Below are 21,909 nucleotides of genomic sequence, written 5' to 3' on the forward strand. Positions count from 1 at the left end.
AATCCAAATGACAGTCACATAAAATTTTGAAGACAGAGATTCCAGGCAGCAGGAGCCAAAGTACAAAAGACCCAGGATTAGAATGCCTAGGAAAAAAGGCCATTGTGGGCCAGGATGCGTTTGCTCAAGTTTAGGTTAAAGAGCTGAGTAGTGGGATGCCTGGGTGGTTCAGTCAGTTAAATGTCCATCTTTGGCTCAAGTCATGATCCCAGGGTCCTGGGATCGAGTCCCATATTCAGCTCCCTTCTCATGGGGGAGCCTGCTTCTCCCTTTCTTCCCTCTGCCTGTGACTCCCCCACTTGTGGATGCTCTCTCTCTCAAATAAATAAATAAAATCTTTAAAAAAAAAAAAATGAAAAGAGCCAGTCAGAGAGCTAGGTTATACTGAACTTCTTTGGGCATAGTGAGGAGTTGGATTTTATTCAAAGTTCAGTGAGAAGCCACTGATTATTTTATGCATGATAATGATACACTTTGATTTGCATTTTATAAATATCACTCTGGTTGCCATGAAAAGGTCAGATAATAGCTTCAATAGAATATTAATGTCACCACTTCCACTAATCATAATTTTTAAAATCTTAGTTTTCCTAGAGGAAATTATTCTCTTGCTGGATTTTTGGAATGTTTGTATCAGTGCTCCTAAAAGTACAGTCAGAGTAATGGACTTAAGTATGGTGCATACATTTATATAATCATCGGCTCACTCATTTTGAACAAAGGTTATATGGAATACCCATATAAATGATACCTTCTGATTCTAAAATTCATAGTAATAATATCTAGTGGGTTTAAAAATCACATCTCTTTAAGGGAAAGTAGTAGCATAGTTCACCTACTTTAAATTATATAAGGGTAGGAGATCCTTTAGGTCTCACTTCTCATATTTCAGTCATTTGGCTTTACCAGTTATTAGCTTCTTGCCCCCTTCTTGCAAATCTGATTGGCTGGAACCAGATATGAGTTACTAGTGGGTGTGGTTACTTTCCTTAATCTTCCCCTTACCCCCAGCACTATTTCCTCACACCTCTCCTCTCCAAGTTCATACTGGTTTGAGTAGATTGAAAGCCCACTTAGGCCATAGTGTCCAACTCAATCTTACCAGGTTGATATGGGTTCTGTAGCCTCAAAGCAGCTATTAATAAAGTTGTATATTGATGAGTTGATACCACTGTGTGGAGAGGGGTAAATAGCAGTGGAAAGAGAGCATTTCTAGGTCTCTGGTTATTTCACTGCCAATAATAGCATTAAATCATCATCTGTAACATGTTTAACACCTAAAAGACCATAAATATATTTAATAAAATTATATCCACACTCTGACAAAAATTATAATGCCCTACATTGCTATACATGTAGGTGAACAAAAACAGTGCAATTTATATGAAGATTCCTCTTAACCCCTCTGTATCTCATTAAGGCTTTAGGTTTAAAAGTTCAAAAATATAGCTGCACAAAGTGAACTGCTTTACCTGTATGGCCAGTTCCCTCGTTCTTGACTTCTGTGATTCCCACAGAAGAGGTGGGTGGACTAACAGGAGGGCTGGAAGTAAAGCTTGCACACCCTGCAGATGTGTTGATTTCGAAATATTCTTGGTTGTGATTCATTCGATGAAAATCCAGAGAAGACACAATAGATGTTCGTTGTTTAGGCTAAAATAAATGAGCATGATGAGAGTATTATGATCATGTTCATCTTCAGCCCAATCTCCCAATTGATTTAATATAAGTGATGTTTTTATCAGTTAATCTATCTGATGTTTATACTTAAAATATACTGTGCTTCACAGAGAGATACTAAAGAATCTCTTGATAAATTAAATAATGAAGAAATTATTTAATGAAAAAGTATTTTGGCATAGTGGGTAAAATAAATTGGACTTTTTGTTAGGTTTCCCCAGAAGACTGTACAAATACAGTACACAGAATTTCTTTTAATAATCAATTCAGAAAGTTGCAATTCTAAGTCACCTTTCATTTAACTAACATTTGTTAAATGTATGGCATTAAAAAAAAAAAAAAAGGATATGGCATTTGCCAGACCCTGAGGATAAAGAATCTAATAATAAAAGAGCTCTTACAACACTGAAGCATAATTAAGGCAGTTCTGTTTTTTGTTCTCTATATAGTCCAAGAAATTGATAGCTTTAGATATTGTCCCCAAGTACCATATGCTGGAATTTGATAATCAGAATTAAGAAAAGTTATATAGAACATTTCCCAGGACTTAAAAATCTACACAGTATTTGTTGTGAATTTTGATTTCCTTTTTTAAGGATTTTAATTAATCCCTGAAGAGCAAGAAAAGTCAATTTAAACATAAAAGTTTAAATTATGGAGCAATAGCAGATATAATCTATTACCTTCACCAATAATGGATTGTTCCCTATAACAGATTGCTGGGTTTTTTTTTTCCCCATAGTTTTAATTATATACACTTTTCTTCCTGCCTAGCAGAGCTTCTAACATTGTCCTTTAAAACTGCAGTCTTTTTGGCTCTCAGAATTGTGTGTATTTCCCAAAAATCAATCCAAGTTTTCTTACTTCTTATTTTTACTCATATTACTGAAATATTAACAATCCACGATAATAATTAACAAGAGATTAACTTTAATTTTTTTGCAATAAAATTTACTGTACTTTGCTATCTCCAAAGTATAGTAAACTCTTGGTTTACTGACATTTTCACTGCCCTCAAATACTTAATAATTTAACCACTGTACTCCATAGATTATTTTTCTGCAAAATATTCAGGCTACCCTCTTTCTTCCAGCTCATCATGGTTTTTTTTTTTTAAGTAGATATCATTTAGACTATAATCTAAAATATACAATGATAATGAAAAGACCTCTTTATTTTGTATATAAAGGGTGCCAATTATCACACCATGCTTTATTATTTCACTATTACAATATTTTTATGAAAGAGGTTTAGAGGCATTATTATATAAGCAAGTCACTTACTATATGACATATCAACTCAGTAGCAGAATTCAAATTAGTTCTCACATAGGACTCAGGTGACTTTGAAGTATGGAAGATCGGGGTGCAATGTCAGGCTTACTTTATCATCAAATGTCTATCCTTGCGGCTAATGAATCTCGATTTCACATTCATGTTTTTTTCTACTAGATGATATAATAGTAAATAAAAGGCATGAAATATGGCACTGGCTCTAATGGAAACACAGTTATGTCCATCGTCTTTGTTTTGTTTTATTGTATTATGATTTTGTTTCATGTCATAAATAAGCAATGGACCATATTTGTATAGTGTTCCTTCTCATAAACTTTATAAAGATCAAGCCAACTGATACATATGACACCTTTACTTCTGTTTCTTTTTTTATGAACAATTATTTTAACAAGTTGGATGTGAAGGTAAAGAAAACTTTATAAATAAATAGGAATTAGAAAAAAATCACTAGACCCAAAGTAATTTCTTTGTGCTTAGAGTTTAGTCCTAAAGATACATTTTTTTGGTGTTTAATTTTACTTTTCTGATTTTTAACTTTAATTTTTAAATTTAATTTTTAATTTAATTTTTTGTTATGTTCAGTTAGCCAACATATAGTATGTCATTAGTTTTTGATGTAGAGTTCAATGATTCATTAGTTGCATATTAAAACCCAGTGCTCATCACAACACATGCCCTCCTTAATACCCATCACCCAGTTACCCCACCGCCTCAAATCCCTTTTTCTATAAACTTCATTTACTTTTGTTTCTTTTTTAAAAAATATTTTATTTATTTATTAGAGAGAGAGTGCAGAGAGAGAGAGAGAGAGCGCGCGCATGAGTGGGGGGAGGGGCAGAGGGAGAAGGAGAAGCAGACTCCCTGCTGAGCAGGGAGTCCTATGAAGGACTTGATCCCAGGACCCTAGGATTATGACCCAAGCAGAAGGCAGACATTTAACTGAGCCACCCAGGTGCCCCTACCTCTGTTTCTTAAACACATGTTTCTGAACTTGACTACCCAAAGTTCTAATTATATTGAAATCAAAATTTGTTATGCAACATGATTGCATGATTTTCATGATTTCATGAAAGCAAACAGGCTATTTTTTGTTGATGTATTGATTAATTCTAAAAATATTTGTGTAGTTTATACTAAATTGCAGATACCTTGGTAAGCAGTGTGGTAGGAATAAGACTAATAAGACATTGTCCTTGTTCTGCAGATTATTATAGACTTGAAGTGAGAGAAGGGATGGTGCATGAAGAAAGAAACAAGCAATCCAAGGGTTATGCATTAGTGCAGTATTATACAGTGATAGAGCTATGATAAGGGGAGGCACAATATATAAAATGTAAACCTCTATTTTAGGGAGGGGATGAGGAAAGTCTTACATAAGCAGGTGATTGATGGCTGAGTTGAATCTCAGTGAAGCAGATAGTAGGCAGACAAAAGAGGATGAGGAAAAGAAAAGGACAAACTGCAAATAGTTCATAATGGCTATAGTGCAGAGAATGTGAGGGAGTGGTTGTTTCAAACCATGAGATATTACAGGTTGCAGGGTCTAAATCATAAAATGTTCTAATGCCATGTTAAGTATTTTGTCTTTAATGTGAATATTTTAAGAAACCCCAGAATGATTTCCAAGCAAGAGGATTTCATGGTTGGATGTGCATTTTAATAAACTCATTTTAGCAGTTTAGAGAATGGATTGGTCAAGGCTGGATTAAAGGAAGGGAGACCAATTAGGAAGATGTTAAAGAGTTCCAGCCAAGACACAGTGAGGTCCTGAGGTAAAGCAGTGGCAGCAGGGTTGGAGATAGCAGATATCTTTAGGAAATGTTAGTAAGGTTAGCTCTTTAGGTCTTGGAATCTGATTGGACAAGAAACTTGATCTTAAGAAGTCTAGGGTGACTCACAGATTTTTCTTGAGTAGATGCCAGAGGATAGGTTTTTGTTTTGTTTTGGTTTGGTTTGGTTTTTGTGAAAAACAGAAATGTATGCAGTCCTATACCAGAAGTATACAAGATGTATGCTCATTTACTCCTGGGATTCAGTATAGACTGCTTAATACATGGTCATGCAAATCTATGTGATACTTCCCTTTCTTTCTTTGAGTGGAATGCTATGATATCAATGTAACATGGCTTCAAATAAAATAAATGGAGGAAGGGAGACAGGCTAATGGAAACCCGAATAGAAGAAACCATGGATCAGTGATTATCTAACCATATTCTTATATGCTTCTTCAGAACTGTCTGTTTATCATTTACCCAGGAACATTGGTGAGGGAGTTATTGCCCAAAGTTCTCTGAGTATCTAAGATGATGAAGAATGAGAATCATTACATGTTAGTCATGCTTTAAGAAAGGGATCTAAAGAAACTATGGCCTGTGGCATATCTGTGGATCACATCTGACCTGCCTCTTATCTGAAAATAAAAGTTTTACTGGGACACAGGTAAGTCCATTCATTTATTTATTATCTATGGCTGTTCTCATGTTACAGTGGCAGGGTTGAGAAGTTGTGAGAGAGGCCATAGTATTCACAACCCTTTAAATATTTACTGTCTTGTCCTTTAGAGAAAACATTCATTGACAAAACCCTGTTCTAAGGCATCATTTTGCACATCATTTTAGGGCTTAATGAAATCATAAATATACTTTTTCATTTATTTCCAGCCTATGTGTATTTAGACTGGGGGGCATGTAACTAATCCTGACCAAATGACTGTTCATCAGTCTCTATGCCACTCCTACTCTTCAAAAGATGTAGTTGTAAGATGAGTCAGGGTCATTCAACCACACTGGGCTTTATGAGAAGTTGAATTAAACCTCTTTTATGTTAAACTGCTGAGATTCTGGGTTTGTCTGTTGTGGCAGCTAGCATTACGTACCCTAACTAGAACAATACAATGGCTTAGAGGGGTTAAGGATTTACTCAAGATTACATAAATAGTTAGCAGAAGGGCTTGGATTAAAAGGAAAGTTTATGTGTTCAAATCTAGAGACAAGTGGATGGTGCCTCAAAGCACAAAGGACAGAGGTGGGATTTTAAAAAAAAAAAAAGGTATTGGAGGAGGAGTCAAGATGGCGGAGAAGTAGCAGGCTGAGACTACTTCAGGTAGCAGGAGATCAGCTAGATAGCTTATCTAAAGATTGCAAAGACCTACAAATCCAACGGGAGATCGAAGAGAAGAACAGCAATTCTAGAAACAGAAAATCAACCACTTTCTGAAAGGTAAGACTGGCGGAGAAGTGAATCCAAAGTGACGGGAAGATAGACCACGGGGGGAGGATCCGGCTCCAGGCAAGCGGCGGAGCAACAGAGCACAAAATCGGGACTTTTAAAAGTTTGTTCTGTTGAGGGACATCACTCCAGAGGCTTAACCAGGGTGAAGCCCATGCGGGGTCAGCGTGGCCTCAGGTCCCGCAGGGTCACAGAAGGATCAGGGGTGTCTGAGTGTCACAGAGCTTGCAGGTATTAGAACGGGGAAGCCGGCTACAGAGACAGAGCCAAGGAGTGAGCTCTTAGCTCAGGGTTACCTTGAACCGGTCGCAGGCTCAGTCACCTCGGAGCGCGGCCGGAGGCCAGGGTGACGGGAGTAATTGGGCGCTGTTCTCTGAGGGTGCACTGAGGAGTGGGGCCCCAGGCTCTTGGCTCCTCTGGGCCAGAGACTGGGAGGCCGCCATCTTCATTCCCATCCTCCAGAACTCTACAGAAAGCGATCAGGGAATAAAAGCTCCCAAAAGCAAACCGGAGCGGATTACTCAGCCCGGCCCCTGGTAAGGGTGGTGCAATTCTGCCTGGGGCAAAGACACTTGAGAATCACTACAACAGGCCCCTCCCCCAGAAGAACAACAAGAAATCCAGCCAGGACCAAGTTCACCTACCAAGGAGTGCAGTTTCAATACCAAGGAGAGCAGCGGAATTCCAGAGGAGGAAAAAGCAAAGCACGGAACTCATGGCTTTCTCCCCATGATTCTTTAGCCTTGCAATTAATTTAATTTTTTTTTCTTTTTCAAATTTTTTTCTCTTCTTCTGCCAAAATTTTTTTTAACTTTTACCCTTTTCTTTTTTAACGTTTTTTAGCTAGTTTATCTAATATATATATTCTTTTTTATATTCTTTATTTGTTCTCTTTTTTTTAATTGTTTTTTTTTTTCTTTCTGAACCTCTTTTTATCCCCTTTCTCCCCCCTTATGATTTGGGATCTCTTCTGATTTGGTTAAAGCATATTTTCCTGGGGTTGTTGCCACCCTTTTAGTATTTTACTTGTTCCTTCATATACTCTTATCTGGACAAAATGACAAGGCAGAAAAATTTACCACAAAAAAAAAAAAGAACAAGAGGCAGTACCAAAGGCCAGGGACCTAATCAATACAGACATTGGTAATATGTCAGATCTAGAGTTCAGAATGACGATTCTCAAGGTTCTAGCTGGGCTCGAAAAAGGCATGGAAGATATTAGAGAAACCCTCTCGGGAGATATAAAAGTGCTTTCTGGAGAAATAAAAGAACTAAAATCTAACCAAGATGAAATCAAAAAAGCTATTAATGACGTGCAATCAAAAATGGAGGCTCTCACAGCTAGGATAAATGAGGCAGAAGAAAGAATTAGTGATATAGAAGACCAAATGACAGAGAATAAAGAAGCTGAGCAAAAGAGGGACAAACAGCTACTGGACCATGAGGGGAGAATTCGAGAGATAAGTGACACCATAAGATGAAACAACATTAGAATAATTGGGATTCCAGAAGAAGAAGAAAGAGAGAGGGGAGCAGAAGGTATATTGGAGAGAATTATTGGAGAGAATTTCCCCAATATGGCAAAGGGAACAATCATCAAAATCCAGGAGGTTCAGAGACCCCCCCCCAAAATCAATAAAAATAGGTCTACACCCTGTCACCTAATAGTAAAATTTACAAGTCTTAGTGACAAAGAGAAAATCCTGAAAGCAGCCCAGGAAAAGAAGTCTGTAACATACAATGGTAAAAATATTAGATTGGCAGCAGACTTATCCACAGAGACCTGGCAGGCCAGAAAGAGCTGGCATGATATATTCAAAGCACTAAACGAGAAAAGCATGCAGCCAAGAATACTATATCCAGCTAGGCTATCATTGAAAATAGAAGGAGAGATTAAAAGCTTCCAGGACAAACAAAAACTGAAAGAATTTGCAAACACCAAACCAGCTCTACAGGAAATATTGAAAGGGGTCCTCTAAGCAAAGAGAGACCCTAAAAGTAGACCAGAAAGGAAGAGAGACAATATACAGTAACAGTCACCTTACAGGCAATACAATGGCACTAAATTCATATCTCTCCATAGTTACCCTGAATGTTAATGGGCTAAATGCCCCAATCAAAAGACACAAGGTATCAGAATGGATAAAAAAACAAAACCCATCTATATGTTGCCTACAAGAAACTCATTTTAAACCCAAAGACACCTCCAGATTTAAAGTGAGGGGGTGGAAAAGAATTTACCACGCTAATGGACATCAGAAGAAAGCAGGGGTGGCAATCCTTATATCAGATCAATTAGATTTTAAGCCAAAGACTAAGAGATGAGGAAGGACACTATATCATACTCAAAGGATCTGTCCAACAGGACGATCTAACAATTTTAAATATCTATGCCCCTAACGTGGGAGCAGCCAACTATATAAACCAATTAATAACAAAATCAAAGAAACACATCGACAATAATACAATAATAGTAGGGGACTTTAACACTCCCCTCACTGAAATGGAAAGATCATCCAAGCAAAAGATCAAAAAGGAAATAAAGGCCTTAAATGACACATTGGACCAGATGGACATCACAGATATATACAGAACATTTCATCCCAAAGCAACAGCATACACATTCTTCTCTAGTGCATATGGAACATTCTCCAGAATAGATCACATCCTCGGTCCTAAATCAGGTCTCAACTGGTATCAAAAGATTGGGATCATTCCCTGCATATTTTCAGACCACAATGCTCTGAAGCTAGAACTCAATCACAAGAGGAAATTTGGAAAGAACCCAAATACATGGAGACTAAACAGCATCCTTCTAAAGAATGAATGGGTCAACCAGGAAATTAAAGAAGAATTGAAAAAAAAAATTCATGGAAACAAATGATAATGAAAACACAATGCTTCAAAATCTGTGGGACACAACAAAGGCAGTCCTGAGAGGAAAGTATATAGCGGTACAAGCCTTTCTCAAGAAACAAGAAAGGTCTCAGGTACACAACCTAACCCTACACCTAAAGGAGCTGGAGAAAGAACAACAAAGAAACCCTAAACCCAGCAGGAGAAGAGAAATAATAAAGATCAGAGCAGAAATCAATGAAATAGAAACCAAAAAAGCAATAAAACAAATCAACGAAACTAGGAGCTGGTTCTTTGAAAGAATTAATAAGATTGATAAACCCTTGGCCAGACTTATCAAAAAGAAAAGAGAAAGGACCCAAATAAATAAAATCATGAGTGAAAGAGGAGAGATCACAACTAACACCAAAGAAATACAGACAATAATAAGAACATACTATGAGCAACTCTACGCCAACAAATTTGACAATCTGGAAGAAATGGATGCATTCCTAGAGACATAAACTACCAAAACTGAACCAGGAAGAAATAGAAAGCCTGAACAGACCCATAACCAGTAAGGAGATTGAAACAGTCATCAAAAATCTCCAAACAAACAAAAGCCCAGGGCCAGACGGCTCCCCAGGGGAATTCGACCAAACATTTAAAGAAGAATGGATACGTATTCTCCTGAGACTGTTCCAAAAAATAGAAATGGAAGGAAAACTTCCAAACTCATTTTATGAGTCCAGCATCACCTTGATCCCAAAACCAGACGAGGATCCCATCAAAAAAGAGAACTACAGACCAATATCCTTGATGAACACAGATGCAAAAATTCTCACCAAAATACTAGCCAATAGGATTCAACAGTACATTAAAAGGATTATTCACCACGACCAAGTGGGATTTATTCCAGGGCTGCAAGGTTGGTTCAACATCCGTAAATCAATCAATGTGATAAAACACATTAATAAAAGAAAGAACAGGAACCATATGATACTCTCAATAGATGCTGAAAAAGCATTTGACAAAGTACAGCATCCCTTCCTCATCAAAACTCTTCAAAGTGTAGGGATAGAGGGCACATACCTCAATATTATCAAAGCCATCTATGAAAAACCCATCGCAAATATCATTCTCAATGGAGAAAAACTGAAAGCTTTTACGCTAAGGTCAGGAACACGGCAGGGATGTCCGTTATCACCACTGCTATTCAACATAGTACTAGAAGTCCTAGCCTCAGCAATCAGACAACAAAAAGAAATTAAAGGCATCCAAATCGGCAAAGAAGAAGTCAAACTATCACTCTTCGCAGATGATATGATACTATATGTGGAAAACTCAAAAGACTCCACTCCAAAACTGCTAGAACTGGTACAGGAATTCAGTAAAGTGTCAGGATATAAAATCAATGCACAAAAATCAGTCGCATTTCTCTACACCAACAACAAGACAGAAAAAAAGAGAAATTAAGGAGTCAATCCCATTTACAATTGTACCCAAAACTATAAGATACCTAGGAATAAACCTAACCAAAGAGACTAATAATCTATACACAGAAAACTATAAAGTACTCATGAAAGAAATTGAGGAAGACACAAAGAAATGGAAAAATGTTCCATGCTCCTGGATTGGAAGAATAAATATTGTGAAAATGTCTATGATACCTAAAGCAATCTACACATTTAATGCCATTCCTATCAAAGTACCATCCATTTTTTTCAAAGAAATGGAACAAATAATCCTAAAATTTATATGGAACCAGAAAAGACCACGAATAGCCAAAGGAATATTGAAAAAGAAAGCCAAAGTTGGTGGCATCACAATTCCGGACTTCAAGCTCTATTACAAAGCTGTCATCATCAAGACAGCATGGTACTGGCACAAAAATAGACACATAGATCAATGGAACAGAATAGAGAGCCCAGAAATCGACCCTCAACTCTATGGTCAACTAATCTTCGACAAAGCAGGAAAGAATGTCCAATGGAAAAAAGACAGCCTCTTCAATAAATGGTGTTGGGAAAATTGGACAGCCACATGCAGAAAAATGAAATTAGATCATTTCCTTACACCACACACGAAAATAGACTCAAAATGGATGAAGGACCTCAATGTGAGAAAGGAATCCATCCAAATCCTTGAGGAGAACACAGGCAGCAACCTCTTTGACCTCAGCCGCAGCAACATCTTCCTAGGAACATCGCCAAAGGCAAGGGAAGCAAGGGCAAAAATGAACTATTGGGATTTCATCAAGATCAAAAGCTTTTGCACAGCAAAGGAAACAGTTAACAAAACCAAAAGACAACTGACAGAATGGGAGAAGATATTTGCAAATGACATATCAGATAAAGGGCTAGTGTCCAGAATCTATAAAGAACTTAGCAAACTCAACACCCAAAGAACAAATAATCCAATCAAGAAATGGGCAGAAGACATGAACAGACATTTCTGCAAAGAAGACATCCAGATGGCCAACAGACACATGAAAAAGTGCTCCATATCACTTGGCATCAGGGAAATACAAATCAAAACCACAATGAGATACCACCTCACACCAGTCAGAATGGCTAAAATTAACAAGTCAGGAAATGACAGATGCTGGCGAGGATGCGGAGAAAGGGGAACCCTCCTACACTGTTGGTGGGAATGCAAGCTGGTGCAAACACTCTGGAAAACAGCATGGAGGTTCCTCAAAATGTTGAAAATAGAACTACCCTATGACCCAGCAATTGCACTGCTGGGTATTTACCCTAAAGATACAAATGTAGTGATCCGAAGGGGCACGTGCACCCGAATGTTTATAGCAGCGATGTCTACAATAGCCAAACTATGGAAAGAACCTAGATGTCCATCAACAGACGAATGGATAAAGAAGGTGTGGTATATATACACAATGGAATACTATGCAGCCATCAAAAGAAATGAAATCTTGCCATTTGCGATGACGTGGATGGAACTACAGGGTATCATGCTTAGTGAAATAAGTCAATCGGAGAAAGACAACTATCATATGATCTCCCTGATATGAGGGAGAGGAGATGGAACATGGGGGTTAAGGGGGTAGGAGAAGAGTAAATGAAGCAAGATGGGATTGGGAGGGAGATAAACCATAAGTGACTCTTAATCTCACAAAACAAACTGAGGGTTGCTGGGGGGAGGGGGTTGGGGTGGGGGTGGGGTTATGGACATTGGGGAGGGTATGTGCTATGGTGAGTGCTGTGAAGTGTGTAAACCTGGCGATTCACAGACCTGTACCCCTGGGGATAAAAATATATGTTTATAAAAAATAAAATTAAATTTAAAAAAAGTATCTATGTGGAAAAATGAAATAAAAACAAAAGGAAAAAGAATAAAGATATGACAACAATATTAAAATGGAGATTAAGGAAGATGAGTCTGGAATATTTGCTCAAACTTTGTTTTTAATGCATTCCATTTTTCTAAATATTGTAATGGAATTTTACTAAGCCATAGAGTATAAGAAAGAACGTGTTTTCATAAATTCACTGAAATTACATATAAAATTTGCCAAATTTCAATTTGTAAAATGAGTTGCACTTATGTATACTTTGGCTACTCTAAAACATCTCCCTCCCCTGTGGCCCAACACTCACATGTCTTTATTTTCTAAAGGACTTTCTCCCACACATATTTATTTAACAAAGTCAGCACACTATAGATCATGAGCCAAATCCAGGCTTTAATTTGGGGAGCTAAGGATGGTTTTCACATTTTTTAATGGCTAAAAAAAAAAAAACAAAAAAAACAAAAATAACATTAGTGACAGGTGAAAATTACACAAGGCTCAAATTTTAGGGTCCATGAATAGTTTAACTGGAACATATACATACCCATTCATTTACATGTATGTGGTCTATAGCTATTTCCAGAGTTGAGATGAGTGGTTATAACAGAGACCGTATGACCCACAAAGCCTGAATTATTTTATTCTTTAGTCTTTTACAGAAAAAAAAAAAAACCCTATTGATTGATTAGGAAATGTCTCTGAGGGGCAAAAATGAAACAGCTATGTGAATAACTGAAATAGTCAAAAGCATTTCCATAGAGTAGCTGGAACCAGGGGCAACATAAAAATGGGCAATTCGTCCTAAAAGCAGGGGAAAAAAAACATTTTCCTGTCTTCCATGTTAGTATCTTACTCCCTTGGACATGGGGACACTCATAGGGTGAGAGCACATCCTCGCAGTCACACAGGTGCTCTACCCTGCAAACCCATGCACCAAACCTTCACCCTCCCCACACTCAGGGTTCCATGGCTTCATCAACAGTTGCTGGCTTGGCCAGAAGCACCATAATTGGGGGAGCAAACGGCCAAGAAACCCACCCAGGAAGGTGAGAAGATGTAGGTGGTGGAAACACAGATGAGCTCAGGCTGTGTTTCTTCACAGGCCTCACTTACAAAACACAAACTGATTTTTATCTAATCGGTAAGAGTTTTAGACAGCAACCCAAAAGCGTTAAATCCCAAGCATGGGGCTTTTCTTTGTGTGGGGCCCAATGAGACTGCATTAGTTCCCATATCCACAAAGCCAGTGTCATATTAGTCCCTAGAAGGGACTAATGTGTAAATTTACTGGTAAAACCTAAGGGATGGCATCCATTTCCTACACATATTGTGGTTTCTCTTAATCAATCAGAACCTGTTATTTTAAGAATTATCTTTATGTTCTGTAAAGATATAAGTGAAATATATTCTGATGCAACTTTAAAAATGTCATGCCATTTCTGCAAACCACTTTGATTTGATTCACATATGAATAAAATGAGAACACATAATTCCTGACTGGGATGAGATTTAGGTAACATGTGCATTTACATCCAAATATTCTCTGGATTGCAATCTAGTTTCAAATATCCACTTTTATGTTTCCTCTTCTATTATTTTCAAGTTATTTAAACTACTGGATATTTTAAAAATCTACTTACTTAGAATTAAGTGGATTTTAAATCATTTGAATTAACTTAATTATAAAGGGACTTCATCAAGCTCCTAATAAAATGTCAAACAGAATTAGAGGGATGCTCTGGTGTCAGTACAAAGAAAAAGTAGTGCTAGCAAAAGTCAGGGTGATATTAAATCTCCAAGCAAAAGCAGCCTTCAAAATGAGTTCCCAAAGACAGTTGCATGTCAGAAAAATAGCTAGTGACATCAGTAGGAATATTTGGAAATGACAGACTCTCCAGACACTAGCCCATTGATAAATTATATCAATATGAAGCAAAGTCAAGCCAGTGGATATAAAATCAATGCCTTCTTAAATACTTTTTAAAATGAAGACAAGGTAGATGATAAAAATGGAAAGTTAGATCAGCAGTATTTTCCTTCAGAACTTTAATCCACCTGGAGTATTTTGTGTATATGGTGAAAAAATTTAGTTCTAAGCATTTTTTTCCCCAAAATAATATTCTACTGCCCAATATCATCATTCTCTCACTGATTTGCAATGTCACCTTTATCATACACTAAATTTTGAAATATACACTGCATTTACATTTTTGGACTGAACTATGTCCCTGTTGATCTACTTGTCTATTCCTATGCCAATACCATACTCTCTTAATTACCTTATGGCTCCTCCTCCTACTTCTAGAGCTCCTAGTCAACAAACATTGGATCTCTTTGATCCTCCTTGTTTTATATTCTGGTAGTATTCTACAGTTTGGTATTCTAAAGCACTTTCATCAATTTGTTTAAAAAAATTACTACTGAGCATCAACCATGTGTGAGACACTGCTCTAGGCTCTGGAGATATATCAGTAAACAAATAAGATAGAAAACTTTGTCATTTTATCATGACTTTAGGTATAATGATTGTATTTTTAATTTTCAATAACTTTTCTTGTTTTCCAAGTATTCCATTTTAAAAAGAACCTGTTTTTAACGTTAGAAGTTAATACCCTCTCAAATCTTAGGATATTGATTGCAATTTTTTTCTGTCTTTAATTCTGTTTTCTCAAAGGTCATTTACTTTGTTCATTCATCTTGTTTCCTCTCTTTTTAATTATTCATTCTCCTCAAATGTCCGGTGTTTTAGTCAACCATTTTTAATTACCTAGGACACTTCCCATTTCTCTTACTTGCTCCAATTCCCATGTAGGAGCTTCAGCAGACTCTTCCCCTTACTGAGATAGTTATTACCATCTGGTAGGAAAACAAAGCCACATTTAAGATGCTGAGGTTCTTTAGTTGCCCTGACTAGTCTCTGTCTAAATCCAATGCCATTTGTCATACCTTTTAGAAGTTCCCAAATGCTTCTCAGAGTAGCCCTCAATGTTCATCACTGCTATGGATTTATCCTTTTTTTAAATATTTATTTTACAATTTTAATTGTATGTACAGAGGGAGAGATGTGAAAAGTTGGGATCAATTTAACTTCTTGATTTAGAATTATCATGCTTCTGTGACTTGATCACTTTTTAAAAAGTATAAAGAGAGGATCTGAAGGAATCGAGATGACAATTCAGTAGGGGTAGAAATTGTTAAACTTTTTATTATAGATATCTTACAAATTGAAAACAATTTCTATTTTTTTTTCTTTTCAATGAAAGGAAAAAAATTTAAATGAGGTACTTTTTTTTCATGAATATAATAGTTAATGTGATTAAGACTTATTTAAAAGATGTAGAACTTCCTATGATTGGGTAAGCAAAATAACATTCCTTTGTTGTATGTAGAGTTATGGCCGAACATAGAAAATAAAGTATGACCATTACAAGAAAGTTAAAGGGGGTGTGAGTAAATATCAGATGCTTAAGAGGAGTTAGACCCTCTTCTAGAAACTTGAGATTTATAATCTCATTTAAGCCTATAACATTGGTATTAGAAGTAGCTATTACTCTTTCCATTTTACAATATACCTGAGATTTAGAGATAGTCTCACACTTACGTGGGAGAGTTGAAGTTAAAACACAATCCTGAAATTTCAATTGATTGCATTTTCCCCTAGGCCATCACACTACAGATAAAGCAAAAAGAAGCATAAAGTTACAGGTAAAGTCAAGAACCTAATAGGTCTTGAATTTCTCATCTTTACATCAATGAGCATTTTCCTATTCTCAGTCCATTGGCAGCACTGATATTTTTTTAAACAATCATCATTTTAAGGAATATTGAAGAAAATTCAATGGGTGGAAAATAGGAACAAGTAGAACAAATAGGAACAAATAGAACCTAATTCTGCTATATATTAAACTCTTACAGTTACTAGGTGTTTAATTAAAAGAAAGGCAGAAATTTAAAAAAAATCTTTCTATTTTCTGCTTTTATCTCTTCAATTTGTATCATTTTTATATGGAAATATTGGCCAAAAGATTAACACATGAATTCATCTTCTATTAAGACACAAAATTATAAAACTCTTAGTATATTTCTAGTAGTTAGCATATATAGGAATGAATATAAAGCTTTTAAAATGGAAAATCCATATTTCTCCATATGAAATAGTTTCTTCATATAAGTTATTCAAATGTAAACTGAAAAGACTACATATAGTTTTATTTGATAAAAGTGTTAAGTAGTTCTGGAAGAACTGGACAGCCTTGACCTTCAAACTATGAAGTTTGTTCTTATAAACACTTCTCCAAACATTAAAATACTCATGACTATCTTAGAAAACAATATTTTTTAAATTAGACATTTCAAATATTTATGCATTAATATTTCAAAGATGCTCAAGTCAAATGCAAATGTGTGTAAAATTTAAAAACCAGCTTTATTTCCCACATTTAAGTTCTTTTAAAAAAATTAAATGATTTGTTTCACTTTAGGAGAAGCAGGAAGTAATTATACAAAGGATTAGAGAAGACATGTTCTGAGCAGCCAAAGTAGGAAGCTCATATCACTGTGTGGGTGAAAGAAAGAAATTTTTACAAATAAAGGAGCACATTACCTTTTTTTAAATGACATAATATTTTTAATTACATTTTTTGTTTGGAAATAATTGTTGATTCCCATGCAGCTATAAAAATAATACAGAGAAATCTCATGTGCTCTTTTTATAGTTTTCTCCAATGGTATAATATCATGCAAACCTACAGTACAACATCACAACCAGGATATTGACTTTGATACAGCCAAGGAACAACAGTTCCACCCCAGAGGGAACCCCTCACTGCTTCATCGCCCCTTCTATAGCTACACCTACTTCTCTCCTGCCCTGACTTCTTCCTTAACTCTTGTCAATCACTAATCTATTCTCTTATTTCTATAATTTGTCATGTCAAAAATTATATATAAGCAGATGTATGATAAATAGAATCATATAGTATATAATCTTTTGGAATTGGCTTTTCTCAGCATAATTCTCTGGAGAGTAATCCAAGCTGGTTTGTGTATCAATATTTTGTTCCTTTTCCTGCTGGGAAATATTCATTTGTATGAATGTAGCACAGTTTTTTTTTAAAACTATTCACCCACTAAAGGAATCCCATTGTCTCCATTTCTTGACTTATGAATAATGAGTCTGTAAATATCTGTGTACAGTTTTTTGGAAGAACTTGAGTTTTCATTTAGCTGGGATAAATTCTCAGGTGTACAAATGCTGGGTGATATGACAGTAAAGTCTTTAAAGTTTTAAGAAACTGCCAACTATTTTCTGATTTGCTGTAACATTTTACATTTGTACCAGCAGTATATGAGCTTCTCCATATCCTTGTTAGCATTTGAAGTCATCATTACTTTTTATTTTAGCCATTCTGATAGATATGTAGTGGTATCTCATTGCAGCTTTCATTTGCATTTCCGTAATTGTTAATCATGTCAAAAATCTTTTCATGTGCTTATTTGCCATTTGTATTTCTCTGCAAGGAAATGCTTCTTCATGCCTTTTGCCCATTTTCTTTTCTTTTCTTTTTTTTCTTTTTCTTTTTTTTTCTTTTTTTTTTTTTGTTATGTTAGTCACCATACATTACATCATTAGTTTTTGATGTAGTTCTCCAAAATTAATTGTTTACATATAACACCCAGTGCTCCATGCAATACATGCCCTCCTTAATACCCATCATTTGGCTAACCCATCCCCCAACCCCCCTCCCTTCTAAAACCCTCAGTTTGTTTCTCAGAGTCCATAGTTTCTCATGGTTCATCTCTTCATCTCCCCCTCTGATATCCCCTCCCTTCATTTTTCCCTTCCTTCTCCTAATGTCCTCCATGCTATTCCTTATGTTCCACAAGTAAGTGAAACCATATGATAATTGACTTTCTCTGCTTGACTTACTTCACTCAGCATAATCTCCTCCAGTCCCATATTTGCTGATGCAAAAGTTGGGTATTCATCATTTCTGGTGGGTGAGTAATATTCCATTTTATATATGGACCACATCTTCTTTATCCATTCATCTGTTGAAGGGCATCTTGGCTTTTTTCATAGTTTGGCAATTGTGGACATTGCTGCAATAAACATTGGGGTGCATATGGCCCTTCTTTTCACTACATCTGTATCTTTGGGGTAAATATCCAGTAGTGCAATTGCAAGGTCACAGGGTAGCTCTATTTTTAATTTTTTGAGGAACCTCCACACTGTTAAAGTGGCTCCACCCACTTGCATTCCCACTAACAGTGTAAGAAGGCTCCCCTTTCTCCACATCCTCTCCAACATTTGTTCTTTCTTGCCTTGTTAATTTTTGCCATTCTAACTGGTGTAAGGTGGTATCTCAGTGTGGCTTTGATTTGAATTTCCCTGATGGCTAATGATGATGAACATTTTTCATGTGTCTGTTAGCCATTTGTATGTCTTCATTGGAGAAGTGTCTGTTCATCTCTTCTGCCCATTTTTTGACTTGATTACCTGTTTTTTGAGTTGTTGAGTTTGAGAAGTTTTTTTGTTGTTGTTGTTTTTGTTTTGTTTTGTTTTGTTTTGTTTTATAGATCTTGGATATCAGCCCTTTGTCTGCAGTGACATTTGCAAATATCTTCTCCAATTCTGTGGGTTGCCTCTTAGTTTTTTGACTGTTTCCTTTGCTGTGCAGAAGCTTTTTATCTTGATGAAGTCCCAAAAGTTCATTTTCACTTTTATCTCCCTTGTCTTTGCAGATGTGTCTTGAAAGAAGTTGCTATGGCCAATGTCAAAGAGGTTACTGCCTGTGTTCTCTTCTAGGATTTTGGTAGATTCCTGTCTCACATGGAGGTCTTTCATCCATTTTGAGTTTATCTTTGTGTACAGTGTAAGAGAATGATCGAGTTTCATTCTTCTGTATATAGCTGTCCAATTTTCCCAATACCATTTATTGAAGAGACTGTCTTTTTTCCATTGGATATTTTTTTTCCTGCTTTCTTGAATATTATTTGACCATAGAGTTAAGGGTCCATATCTGGGCTCTCTATTCTGCACCATTGATCTGTGTGTGTCTGTTTTTGTGCCAGTACCATGCTGTCTTGGTGATCACAGCTTTGTAATAAAGCTTGAAATCTGTTTGGCCCATTTTCTAATCAGTCTGTTTTAATACTGTTTAGAATGTTCTTTAAATGTTCTAGATATTCATTGTTTATCAGGTATGTAGCTGACAAATGTTTTCTTCAGTTTATACTCTTCATCTTTTAACAGAATTTTTCATAGCAAGCATTTTAAATTTTGATGAAATACAATTTATCAATTTTATATCAATTTATAAAATTTCCTTTTATAGATCATGGTTCTGGTGTCAAGTATAAGAACTCTTTGCCTTGCTCTAGATCCTAAAGATTTTATTCTATGCTTTTTTCTAAAAGTTTTATAGTTTTACATTTTACATTTAAGTCATTTATCCATTTGAGATAATTTTTGTAAAAGGTGTGAGAATTAGGCCAAATTTCAATTTTTTGCCCTTGTATGTCTAATTGCTCCCACACCACTTGTTGAAAAGGCTATTTTCTTCCTCCATTGAATTGTTTTTGCACCTTCATCAAACATCAGTTGAGTATATGGTCTATTTCTGGGCTCTCTTTTCTGTTCCATTGATCTATATGTCTATTCCTCTGCTAATAATAACATACAGTATTGAGTATTACAACTGTAAATATTAAAACTAGGTATATTAATTCTTCCCAATTTATTTTTTTTCTTCCAAAATTGTTTTAATTATCCTACTTCCATTACATTTCCATATATATTCTAGAATAAACTTACATGTCTTCAAAAAAATCTTGCTTGGATTTTATTGGCACAGCCCCTTTGGAAAATAGTATGAAGTTCTCTCAACTAGTTAAAAATAGAGGTACCATATGATATAGCAATTGCTCTACTGGGTATTTATCCAAAAGATACAAACATAGTGATTCAAAGGGGCACATGCACCCCAATGTTTATAGTGAAATTATCAACAATAGCCAAATTCTGGAAAGAGTTCAGATGTCCATTGGCAGTTGAATGGATAAAGATGTGGTATATATATATATGCAATGGGATATTACTCAGCCATCAGAAAGAACGAAATCTTGCCATTTGCAACAACATGGATGGAACTGGAGGGTATTATGCTAAATGAAATATGTCAGAGAAAGACAAATGCTATACAATTTTACTCGTGTGGAATTGAAGAAACAAAATAGATGAACATAGGTGAAGGGAAAGAAAAATAAAGATGAAAATTGAGAGGGAGGCAATCCATAAGAGATAAAAACTCTTGGAAATAAACTGAGTGTTGCTGGAAAGGAGGTAGGTGGTGGGTGGGGGAGGGATAATTGTATGATAGGCATTAAGGAGGGCATTTGATGTAATGAGCACTGGGTATTAGAGGCAACTGATGAATCACTAAATTCTACCTCTGAAATTAATAAAAAAATGGGGAAAAATCTTGCTTGGAATTTGATAGGAATTATATTAAATTCATATTATCAAGTCTTTTAACTCATGAAAACTGTCTTTTACATACTTTTTAAAAAAAAATTTCTGTCACCACTTTTTTGCACATTTTGCACATTTTGCATTTTTTGCACTTTTCAGTATACAAGTCCTTGACATGTTCTGTTAGATTTACATCTAAGTATTTCTTTTCATTTATTGTGTGTGATTATAAGTGGTATTTTAATTTTAATTTCAGTGTCTACATGTTCATTGTTATTTCATAGAAACATAGTTGCAGTTAAATGGGTGTGGGTATTAAGGAGGACACTTGCTATGATGAGCACTGGGTGTTTTATGTAAGTGATGAATCATAAAATTCTACTATGAAACTAATATTACAATATATGTTAACTAACTGGAATTTAAGTGAAAACTTAAAAAAGAAAAAAATAGAAGTACAATGCTTTTTTAATGTTTATTTTGCATCCTGTGACTTTGCTGAATTTACTATTTATATATATATATATATTTATATATATATTTTTGTTGTTTTATTATATATCTCTTGGGGTTTTCTACATGGACAATCATATCATCTATAAACAAAAACAGTTTTATTTCTTCCTTTCCAATCTGTGTACTTTTACTTCTTTTTTTTTTTCCCTTATCGTACATGATAGAACTTCTGGCACTATCCTGAATAACAGTGGTGAAGAGATTAGACATCTTTATCATGTTTCCAATTTTAGGAGGAAAGGATTCAAATTTTCACCATTAACTATAATTTTGGTTACAGATTTTTGTAGATGCTCTTTATGAAGTTAAGGAAGCTATCCTTTATTCCTATTCTAGAAGATTTTCTTTTTACTTTTTAAACATGAATGGATCTTGAATCTTGTTGAATTCTGTTTCTGCTTCAATTGATATGATCATTCAGTTTTTTCCTCTTTATTTTATTTCAGGCATTAAACCAGTCTTGTACCTCTGGAATAAATTATGCTTGGTCATGGCATATAATTCTTTGTATATATTGTGAATTCTATTTACTAATATTTTGTTAAGGAATTTTGTGTCTAATTCATGAG

The 21,909-nt window shown here is 35.5% G+C and overlaps 1 protein-coding gene across 15 annotated transcripts in view; it reads right to left on the bottom strand.

Moving 5' to 3' along the window:
• Window positions 1-21,909, bottom strand: part of ANKS1B (ankyrin repeat and sterile alpha motif domain containing 1B) — a 1,097,747-nt gene that overhangs the window by 594,975 nt on the left and 480,863 nt on the right. For all 15 annotated transcript variants that reach the window (XM_032874307.1, XM_032874315.1, XM_032874314.1 and 12 more), the window contains exon 12: window positions 1,473-1,653. In XM_032874307.1, coding sequence (XP_032730198.1) covers window positions 1,473-1,653 — 181 coding nt within the window. The remainder of the gene's footprint in view (window positions 1-1,472; window positions 1,654-21,909) is intronic.

This window comes from Lontra canadensis, unplaced genomic scaffold, assembly GCF_010015895.1.
Source record: "Lontra canadensis isolate GAN:19392208 unplaced genomic scaffold, GSC_riverotter_1.0 scaffold52, whole genome shotgun sequence".
Taxonomy (NCBI): domain Eukaryota; kingdom Metazoa; phylum Chordata; class Mammalia; order Carnivora; family Mustelidae; genus Lontra; species Lontra canadensis.